The following is an 11,652-nucleotide window of genomic DNA, read 5'->3' as shown; positions in this document are numbered from 1 at the left end:
ATTGTCTTGATGAAATCAATGGTGCTAATTAAGCACATCCTCCTTTTCAACTCAACAGTCTGTTTAGTAGCAGACTTTAAAGTAGAGCTTTTGCCAGTGCATAGAAATTGCTGTCTAGCATGCTCGTTGGGTGAGACACTTGCGCAGTACACAGAAATAATGGATCCAAATCCCACTAACTGGAACTGTACACCCTGTTTATTCATTAAACTGAAGTACATATCTTTTTTTTCTATGTATATTTTTTTTTGACAGAGGGAGGAGGGGAGAGAGACAAAGAGGGAATCTAAACAATGGTATAATACTGCCACCACACAACTCTATCAATCCTACTGGTTTAAAGCCCCCTTTTCACTTCAGAAATATAATACAAATACTGTGAAGCGTTGAGATACAGTAGTTAAAACAGACCCCATTTGAACTTCAGGTTTAATCACTTTTTCTAGACAGCAAAATCTTTCTTTCAGTGTGAAGGGAGAGGTGTGATGCTTTGTATGGTGTGTGCCTGTATAACTGGGTTCAGTGCTCTGAGCAGCTAAAACTGATCAGGCAGCCTGTTAATATCTTAGTTGTCGTGTATTTATTTTCATATTCATATAGGATGATGTGTTAGCTATTGACAAGTAAAGCCAAATATATATATATATATATATATATTGTATAAATATCTCCACAAAAACAAACAACAAAATCATTGCTGATTATTCTCTGTGCATCCCTTTAAAAAATAGTCTGCCACAGTAACGTATGGAATTGCGTCGCACAAGCAAACAGCATGGTAAATCTCAGCCACAGAATGTAATGAAGGGCTACTCTTCATTCAGCTTTAGATTGGTATGGATAATGAACAGCAACTAATACATGCATTAGATAAAAAATAATTAATACTAGTTTAAAATATACACAAACTGTACTTATAAATAAGAGGTCTATTGTACACAAAATAAATTAGCTGGTATGTGTTTTGCAGAAGAGCATGTGCTCTGATTGTCTTGATGAAATCAATGGTGCTAATTAAGCACATCCTCCTTTTCAACTCAACAGTCTGTTTAGTAGCAGACTTTAAAGTAGAGCTTTTGCCAGTGCATAGATTTTGCTGTCTAGAATGCTCGTTGGGTGAGACACTTGCGCAGTACACAGAAATAATGGATCCAAATCCCACTAACTGGAACTGTACACCCTGTTTATTCATTAAACTGAAGTACATATCTACATACTCTATGTATATGTGGGAGTGAGGGAGGGAGGAGGGGAGAGAGACAAAGAGGGAAGTACATATCTATATACTGTATGTATATAAGGGAGGGAGGAGAGGGGGAGTGAGAGGGAGGAGGGAGAGACAGAAGGAAGTACATATCTATATAATGCATGTATATATGGGAGTGAAAGGAGAGAGGGAGGAGAGTGAGAGAGAGGGAAAGAGAGGGGGAGGGAGAGAAGGAGGAAGAGAAAGGGAGGGATGGAGAGGGGGGGCTATATACTGATCAAATAGGAGGCTTTTACTGGACTAAACTTAAATATAATTTATCCTGTCATTACGTATTTTAACTATCAAACTTGTCCATAAATTTTGCCGTTGAGGGTGAAACCATCCAGTTTGCATATACACTATCATTTGCATATCTTGTAAAGACAGGGTTAGTGCCATCGAGTCTTGTGAGCAGCACGGGGCTCTTCTCTGGCCAGTTTGGGTAAGACATTCCTAAAAAATGAAAACAGATAATTTTTCTGCACTGAGGAACCAGAAGGTAGGGTGCAGACAGTACGGCTCTCAGTGAAACCCTGATGAACCTCATCAATAACAATTTAACAAACAGTTTCTAAAACAAGCCTCTATATTCTTACTAATCACCTCCGGTTTCACAACATCAGGCATCAACAGTGAAGACATTTCCACAACGTGCCTGCTGGTTTCACAGCACAGTGGCCAGGTCTATCAAGCTTTGCTGCAAAGCACACTTTGCACCATTTTTATGTTCATCATGCATATTTTACAAAACTAGTAATTAGCAAGCTTGAATTAAACATTTACGGACTAGAAAAAGTGTGACTACAATTTGTTATCAGTTGAATTTTCCTGTGTAGTAAGAGCTTGATACATCTGTCCCAATAATATTGAAAAGTTTACAGGAAGACCATGATAAAATCAGGCCTGAAAAGCAGACCCTTCACAGACAAAGCAGGAAAAATAACACATGAATGTGTGCTAAAGTGTAGGAAAGTGCATGAAACTGACACAGTAAAGCATGCATGTTTAGAGCTCTGAATTTGAATAAGGGATGCACTTGCAATGACAGGGAAATGAGCCTCTTACTGCACTATGAATAAAAGCTCATGAAATGAGAGTTGAAATTTTTGGCAAAACAGAAAACTGATGTGGCCACTCGCAAGGGAACTGGGAAATTGGACATTGGAATTCTTAATATTAGGCTTTAATTCAGGGGATACGTAAAGAAAGTTTTAAAATATGAGTAAAATACAGTATTGTGGTTATTCATGACAAAGACAGGCAAATAACAACAATACAGTATGTTCAGGAGCAAAGATAATGAACCTGCTGCTAATCAGACCTTGGTTAGCTCTCCTTTAATAGTACACTTTGTCAAGCAGGTAGCTGCAGGACCTGGAGATGCTGTATAGGGGTGGCTTCAGTTTGCACCTCAAGGCAGAAAAGACTGTATGACATCTTTGATCTGTTTGAAATGTTACAGAAGCTGGAGTTTCTTCCAAGCATGATCACTTCCCTTCAGTACTACAGTATTCTGTACAACCCATTCCAAAAGTAAATAAGAACTTCCACCTTGATCTGGGTTTATTCTCGATCGCCTGTCATAAAACACAGTATCTGTGAAAGGGAGTTTAGATTTCAATTCATGGATTGTAAACAGGGCCCTTTTGGGAATCTAAGAGACCTGTAGAATACCGAACGAGTTTCGCACCATAATAGTTTTAAACTCAAATCTGGATGAAAGCAAGGCATTTTTAATTAGGAACTGATTGTGTCATTGTTAATACTGGGATAGAGAATGGGTCAGCAGATGTTTATTGTTTTATTTTTGTATGTAGTTACGATGTCAGTATGCTCAGCTGGAGATGTGTGCTTTGTATTTAGCTCTGTGGAATTAATAGGGATAAGTGCTGGGACAAAAATTTAAATATTCAAAGCAAAAATGTACTCGAGCTAGCTTATGTCTGCCCGAAGCATCAATGTGCAATTTATATGGATGCCATTTTCCATAAATGTCTCAAATGTCATGCTACAAAGTACAGTCAACCTCGGTTAACTCGACAGCCCAAAGGTTTACCATTTAGTGCCAACTTATCCAAGGTATCGGGTACCACGGGTGTAATGAGCCATGTCATTAACATGCATTGAAGTAACAGAACTGACATGTTTACAGTATTTACAAGTTTATTTTTAGTTAAATGTCCCTATGAAAATGGTTCAAAGAACTGCAGGGAATGAATCAATCACAGTACAGTACTGTAAAATTGGTTTAATGCTCTTACTCTTTAGTAAATATGTAATGAAGATTCAAATGCACAGGTGGGTCTCAATGCACATGAACTTTATTCCATGGTTTAATCGTTTACATTAATGATGTTTATTACCATCCTCCTGCACTAATCTACCACTCTGCTGCTGCTATTCTTGCCGTGTCTATCCACACACTGTCTGTCTAATCCTTCCGGTTCTTGACCTTACTTCTTTTGACCTTACACTGTATTACTTAAAGGGGCAGCAGTACATTTCTGGACACTACACTCAATACAACTCATACAGTTCGATTGAAATAAGAATTAATAAAATAACTGTGTGTTATTTTTATGAAAACAATCCAACCACAAACTGTTGACCATACTTTTAGGTATTGGCTTGTAATTTGACGACTTAAATACCAAAAGTTAACAAATGTGCATTATACAGAATTAACTCTGAACAAAAACAATAAGAAACAAGTTAGTTTCACACAGAACTCAAGCATTGTCGATTGTTTTGCATGTAAAAACACGAGTTTTGAAAGTTCTGCTGACAAGCTTGTTATCCCGAATAACCTGCTTTAAAGCCAATTGAAGAGAACACATTTTTTGCTTCTGACTCATTGCGCACTGATACCGTAACCAGCTGCACTTGGTAGTCGTGAAGGAATGAATAAACTATCTGTTTCCAGTCAGAGTTTCGTCACGTGAAACGACAGTTTCATGTTATCCACTAGTCTTTTTAATAGTTTTTATCCCTTTGGTGCCAGTAATTAGTGTTGAGTTATTAGTAAAGTGTGGTGTCGAATAAAAAAAATAAAAAGAGGCGTAAGATGGCCACATGGCTCTGTCTTCAGCAGGATAGTTTGGGATAGTTCAGGCTTTTCAACTCACAACCCAATGCATTTTGGACTATGCTTGGGTTGCGATTTGAAAAGCCTGAACTATCCCAAACTGTCCCACTGAAAACTGAGCCATATGGTCACCTCAGGCAGGATACATATATTTTATATGTAGAAAATGTAGGACCAAGACTGTCGAATTAAGAGAACGTGTCAAGTTATCCACCAGTCAAGATAACTGAGGTTGACTGTATTATAACTGCAGTATTAGGCTGTGGTTCTCTATATTATATTGGAATACTATCGTCATACCATAAAAAAAAAAAAAAAAAAAAAAAATAGGCTTCAGCCCACAGGTTTTACATTCACGATCAAAAACATTATCTGCTTTTTTTACCAAGCTTCACATTCTTAGTACAACTGTTTGGTGCTGACTGACTGGCTGGCAATTTTATGATGATTCCTTGTGAGTGTTGAACGATTTAACCACTGGAGGCAACACCTGCTTAAAGATTTTTGAGGTTCAAACTTGATGAAGCTTGGGTCTGCAGAAGCTCAATCTAATCTTATGACCATGTTTTCTCTCAGTGCCTACTGGACTTCTGAAAACAAAACCATGAGAAATCTAACCATTCTTTCACACTGGAAATCAACCGATGATAATTAATGAGATAGACGTTTGACATTTTCAGAGCTATCCAGATTGCATGAGCACAGAGAGTGTCTGGCTACAGAGACAGTGATAGAGACAGTGAGAAGGAATTCATGTCATTCATTCACTCAGAGGTTGGTTTGTTTGATTTCTAGAATCTAGTAAATGCATGTGAAATTCTACCATAGAGCTTGTTCTCAATCCAGGTGGAGGGAAGGGTGCGGGCAAGGGGGGTGTTATTACAGTCCACCAGGGGTGTGTCCTCTTCGGAAAGGGCGTCGTCATAGAGCAGGGAGTCTGCAGGGGTGGAAGCAGCGAGGTCCAGATAGTCCTGCAACAGACAGAGGCAACACCACTCCTTACACACTCATTTATTTTAGGGTTCTGTTGTTGTATTCAATCCAATCTTCCTGAGGACAAATGTTTTTATCAATTTTCTGGCATTTTTTGGCAACAGGAACATAATGTATTATCCACATTTACTACATTACATGTTATTCCCTCATTTGAAGCAGTCCATAATATTGTATATATATTCATTGTTTTAACTATAAGTGAATACATCTACATTTGTCATCTTGTAACACTATAAAGACTGTTGAAACATTTGTTGGCATTTCATGTAATTTGTGCCTGAAGCAGTAAAAACAGTAGATTTTTTTTTTAAAATAGCAAACCTTTAGGTAGGCTATTAAACCTGAACAAATACTTTGTAAATGCAGTACATGGTCATTTTCTTTTTCTTTTTTTTTTGTACAAAACAAACATTTAAATGATGTTTGTGGGATACGACTCACTTCCAGACATTCAGATAAAAAAGGTATTATTATTATTATTATTATTATTATTATTATTATTATTAGTCCTATTTAAGGCCCGTTTGCCGGGACTACACCAGCTGTCCAAAGACAGCTGGAAAAAAATTCAAATTAGCACCCTTGGGGGTGCTAAAAAAGACGGACCTTAACTAATTTAAAGAAAACCAGTGAAAAAGTCTGCAAATTAAATATTCAAAACCAAAGGGGAGGTGGTACAGAGCACGCCCCCTAGAGTTCACTGGTCGACAAAGGCGGCCATGTCGCCAGCAGAATCTGCGTGGGCGTGCTCCAACTTAACCCGGGAACGGACGAGGGCTCTGAACATGGCCCTGCAGTCAAAGAGACCTTCCTCGCTCATCTTACGTATCCTGGTCTTGTAAATTGCTAGTTTAGCAAGTGCCAGGAGCAGATTCACGAGGAGGTCTGTCTTCTTGCTGGAGCCACGAACAGGATGCCCGAATATGAGGAGGGTGGGGGAAAAATGCAGTCAGAACTGCAGCAGGAGGTTCTTAAGTAGCAGGAAGAACGGCTGCAGCCTGGCGCACAAAAAATAAATATGAGCCACTGACTCGGACTGACTGCAGAAAGGGCATGCGTCGTCCGAGTCGGTAAAGTGACACAGGATCTCTCCTGACGCACAGTCTCCGTGCAGCACCCTTAGGGACCAGCGAGGAGTACAGGGCCTCCCACTGGGGACTCTCGTCAAACGGGGGTTGGAGGGGTTCCCACCAAGCAGTGTCTCGATGGGAGACGAGGGCAAGGAAATGGATGGTGTGGGGCACCGTCGCATACAGGGTTCTCCTCGATGCGGAGGGGAAGGGAGTCAAGGAAAACTGTGAGATCCTGCTCAGGTTATTCTTGAGAGGAGGCTGAGGGGGGTCCTGCGCCTTTGGTTCAATCAGCAGGACCAGAGAGCCGGGGGTAGGGAGTGAAGTTGGCCCTCCTGTCCTAGGGACCCCCTTGAGATACCTGACAGAATCTGGGTGCAATATGGTTTGTACTCCTGGATCGCTCAGCAGGCCTCCTGGCAACCAGCAACTCAGGAGTCAGCCACTCCGAGCATTCGTGAACCAGGAGATCCCAGACTCTGGTCACTTTGGCCGAGATCAACAGCTTCTGCACTGCGGGGGATTCCGATGCCTGCGCACCTAGATGGGGGTTGTGCACTGTTCGGTTGGAATGGTGTCTAGGACAACGCTGAACATGCTCCAGGTCTTGAGCAGGTCCTGGAAAAAGAACCTCCTGCATATGTAACTGAGATGGATTTACCAGTGAGCAGGAGGATGATGGGAAATTTAGTTCTGAGAGGTCCACGCGGGTACATGGGAAGCCATCCTGAGGCAAAGAATGTAATTTAAAAGTTTAAAAAAAATGAAATGAAAATGTAAAAAAAAAATAATAATTAAAACAATACACACACCTTACATAAACAGATGTAGCAACACATGGGAACATGTAACACAATCAAATAAAAAGGTCCTTATGTACCCTTTAATTAATCACATGGACAAACTTCAACGAAATAATGAAGCATATGCATATCTCAAAGTAGTGCAAAATTCAGCAATGGGCAAAATTCAGCAGGACAGCGGTGCATGAAGCAGATCGTGGGAGGGGTCTGAAGCTGATAAGTGTGCAGACATGGAAGATTATAGTCTTGTGCTACGTACTGAGTCCGGGAACATACAATTACTATGCATGCATTGACCACAGACAAATTTTTTTTTTAAACTTTTGACATAAGCGACCAGGAACAAAAAAAGCCCAAAATATGTGCTAAAAGCGACAAAGGAAACCTGGATCTGGATCTGGGAACCCTGTTCATAATATCTTCCGCTCCACTGCTTGCGATTCCCACTCCAGACAAAATAGGCACGCTCCACTATGCTCACATTGTATTGCATATATTATATTATATAATTAATATAATAATAAATAAATAAATAAACTAGCTGTTTTTTGTGTTGCCGATTGCAAATGAAAAGATGTAATGTACATTCAGAAAGGAATACTATTTAATCATCCTTATTATAATCGCTTAGCTTGACCCAAGCAAAAAAAAAAAAAAAAACTATGATCAGAACAGAAAAAAGCTAATATAATCGCTCCAAAATCTAATTCAATTTCGAAGACGCTTTCTCGTTATTATCGATTGGTACAAAATAAAAGCGTACATTGAAAATAAATTCAGTTAGGAAATATCATCTTGCAATAATAGGCCAAGCAGGGAGAATGGATGAGATGGGAGAGTGTGGAACAACGCAAGATCTGCTGGCAAGACCTATGGACAATGGAAGATCAGTTTCCTCATCAGATCAACATATGATGTTCTCCCATTACCACAGAACCTAAACCTTTGGGTGGGTGAGGATCCCACATGTCCTTTGTGTTCATCACCTGCAACATTAAGGCACATTTTCACAGGATATAAGGTGGGTTTTAGCCAAGGGCAGTTTACTTGGCGCCATGACCAGGTGCTGTGATGTTTGGCCTTAACATTGGAAGACAAGAGTAACTTGACCAATAAGTTGCCACCAGTTCCATCAAAGCATTACACACAAAAGACAATATTCCTCTGTCCAGGAGAGCAACCACCAAGAAAAAGTGTTAAAACCAAGCCTCGCCCAGGACAACTCGAAGCTGCTAGAGACTGGAAGATGCTAGCAGATGTGGGTTAACAGCTTATTTTTCCACCTGAGATTGCCACGACTAACCTTCGACCACACATTGTCTTGTGGTCTGGATCAGCATGCCTTGTTCATATGGTAGCATTAACAATGCCATGGGAGGATGCTGTGGATGAGACGTTAGTGAGGAAGAAACTTCGGTATGCTCAACTAGCTGGAACAGCAAGGATGGAGTCCGGATTTACCCAGTGGAGGTGGGATTTGTGGCACATTGTACAATCTGGTTTCTCAGAGATGTCCGGTTCAGTGGCCAAGAGTTGCGTCACACAGTGAATAACTTATCTGAAACAGCAGAAAGGAGCAGAAACTGGCTGTGGTTGAGACGGAAAGATTCTGATGGGGGATCTCAAGCACAATAGGAAGAAAGCAACGCTGATGTACGGGTAAGTAAGCTGAGCTGAGCTGAGTTGAGCGGGGGACGGAGGTGGGGGGGATGCTGGGATGCCAGAATCACTGTCGAGCCTTCTTGAGGTGTGGTGGGCTAGTCGACGAAACACAGAGGATGGAAGGTGCCCATTTGAAGACCTCAGAGATGTACCCTACTTAGTTCAATCCAGATGGTTGTCATGCTGATACACTGGTAGACCGCACTATAGTTGATACTCGGAGCCAGCATCGCAGCCGTTATGTATGCTGAAGCGCTGGAGAAGCAAAATAAGCTGAACCCTGGAGCCAGCATTACACTTCAGCCATCAACACCAGGCAGAAGGATATCTACATCATCAGATGGAAAGCAATGCAAATGGATGGAGATGCAGATGGATCACATTAGTTTACTGTAAAGCTATGTCTTAGTTGGTGCTTATCTTGGTGAGATCCAAGTTCAAATCAGCATGTTTTAACATCTACTCTCATGTAATGGAAATCAAAATTTAATTTTCTCACCTATTTCAAACTTTGCAAATGATTTGTATCAAATTAGTTTTATGCTGGGCTTGTTTGTATCCAAATATCTCTTAGGAAGCTCAAAGCAAACCCCAAACGCATATGAGTGAGACCACCCTGTATTGTATGAACTATCCTTAAGAGTACAGAAAATATAAATCGTGTTCACAGCGCTATATTGGGGCATAACTGTAGAACTTCATAAGAACAATATAGGCTATGTAATAACCGCAGATAGATGTGCACACTGATAACATTTTTCACATTTTTATCTGGCACAAATGCAGCTCCACAATCGGGAGAATATCTTTTTTCCCTCCATAATGAAGTATAAAGTGCATCGCCAATCACATCGAATTTTTTATTTTTATTTTAATAAAACCGTGCTCCGTTCTTCTCAGTGCTGTAAAGGAGCAAGCCAGAAATGTATATATTATGGCCCTAAAGTAAAAATTACTGCTGGCCCTAAAGATAACGCTCTGTGTTCCCTCAGGCTGCTCCCTCTAGCTGAATACGAGCCAGCGGAAGCGCTATGGGTAAACCAAGCGCAGCTGGAGAAAACCACAGCATAAAAAGACAAAAGAAAGAAAAGATAATTTTTTCAGCAGGGAAAGAACTCGGGCAGACCCTGATTATTGTATAAGGTAGTGAGGGAACAAGAGCGGCCGTTCCTGCAGCTGAGGGGGGAGCCCGAGCGTCCACAGCCCCAGAGGGGTAAGCTCACGTCTCCGGCGTCCAAGAAAGGGAAATCCAAATCTCCAGTGACAGAGGGAGAGCCGCACCAGTTTCCAGAGATAGGCAACTAGCTGTAGCTCCTGCCTCGACCGCTAGAGGCAGCACTTATTGCTCTCATCTCTGCCGCCAGAGGTAGACCACTTGTTGCTTTGGCCACCACTGTCAGAGGAGCTGAAGCTACCTCCCAAGGATCAACTCCTGCCTGATCCTGCTCGCCGTCACCTAGGGATGTCTGCTCGCTGTTGCCTGTGGATGCCTGTATGTCACTCCCCAGGGAAGCTGCTGACCCCCATGGATTTGCTGTGGCCTCTGGCGGACCGGGCGACACCACTGTCCGCCTTTCTGCTACTGACACTGCCACTGGCAGTATGTCCACTGCCATACCTGCCTTTGCTGGAGGAGCCAGCCTTGGCACTGTCAGCACATCCTCCGACAGCATTGCTGTTGTCTCCCTTGCCACTGTCAATGTTGCCCAGGACAGCGTTGCCACTGCCAGGATTGCCCCTGCTGGAGCAGCCAGCCTTGGCTGACATTGCAGTTCTAAAAAGAATGCGCATGCAAAATCTTTCAGACACTGCCTAGCATGGTCTAGCACTGAGAAACATGAAGCAAAATCTTTCAGACACTGCCTAGCATAGTCTAGCACTAACAAACATGACAAGAAATCTTTCACACACTGCCTAGCATGGTCTAGCACTGACAAACATGATGCAAAATCTTTCAGACACTGCCTAGCATGGTCTAGTACTGATAAACATGATATAAAATCTTTCAGACACTGCCTAGCATGATCTTGCACTGACAAGCATGATGCGAAATCTTTCAGACACTGCCTAACATGGTCTAGCACTAACAAGCATGATGCACAATCTTTCAGACACTGCCTAGCATGGTCTAGCACTGACAAGCATGACTTTTTGAAGCTTGCTGACTTGTTTTTTGCTTGAACTATGATCAAATGAGCATTCCCCAGCAACACTAAAGCATTGTGAGATCTGATAGAATGTAGCAGACTCTGTTAAACGGATACAAACCAACAGATCGTACATACAGTTACAGCCGTAACATAATACTGTTTACATCTATTCTTGTATATTTTCTTTAACAACAGCAAATTTTAGTTTCCAATTTCAGATTATAAATAAGATATATAGTAGCCTATGTGTTAATGCTGATCGTGCTGTTTGTTCAATAACTTGACAGCGTTCAAAAAGTTTATTCAAAGCCTCTGGGCTTTGCTATTATTATGATATACTATGCTGACATAAAGTTGTTGAAAGTAATCAGTCTGCATACTGTTGTTTGATTTCTACAGCTTGTTATTCAAACTGGTGACTAATTGCTTTTCCTGTTGTGGTCACTGTATTGCTGCTGACAGCAAACACTATTCTCGATTACTTATTTACGTATTTGATATACTAAATTTAAATAGATAGATTGGACGTATTGGACAGACAACATTCAGAGAGCCTGCACTAGAACAGAGATTTTCTTTAATCAAGCAGAACAAAAGGTAAAATACACAAATGAATACTGTGTTTATGTATTTTTCA

General features: G+C 41.1%; 1 protein-coding gene across 2 annotated transcripts in view; it reads right to left on the bottom strand.

The window, feature by feature from the left end:
* Nucleotides 1-323: 323 nt before the first annotated feature.
* ret (ret proto-oncogene receptor tyrosine kinase) overlaps nucleotides 324-11,652 on the bottom strand; it is a 58,959-nt gene continuing 47,630 nt past the window's right edge. The window contains exons 19-20 of one of the 2 annotated variants that reach the window (XM_041269091.1): nucleotides 5,158-5,305; nucleotides 324-1,702 (exon numbers count right to left, since the gene is read on the bottom strand). In XM_041269091.1, the coding sequence (XP_041125025.1) occupies nucleotides 1,545-1,702; nucleotides 5,158-5,305 (306 nt within the window). In that variant the 3' untranslated portion in view covers nucleotides 324-1,544. Of the gene's footprint in view, nucleotides 5,306-11,652 lie in introns of both variants that reach the window. The other variant, XM_041269092.1, reaches the window with a different exon arrangement.

Source organism: Polyodon spathula, chromosome 13, assembly GCF_017654505.1.
Source record: "Polyodon spathula isolate WHYD16114869_AA chromosome 13, ASM1765450v1, whole genome shotgun sequence".
In the NCBI taxonomy this organism is placed as follows: Eukaryota; Metazoa; Chordata; class Actinopteri; order Acipenseriformes; family Polyodontidae; genus Polyodon; species Polyodon spathula.
Note: the sequence above shows the minus strand (reverse complement) of the source record. Positions and strands in the feature narration are given on the sequence as shown.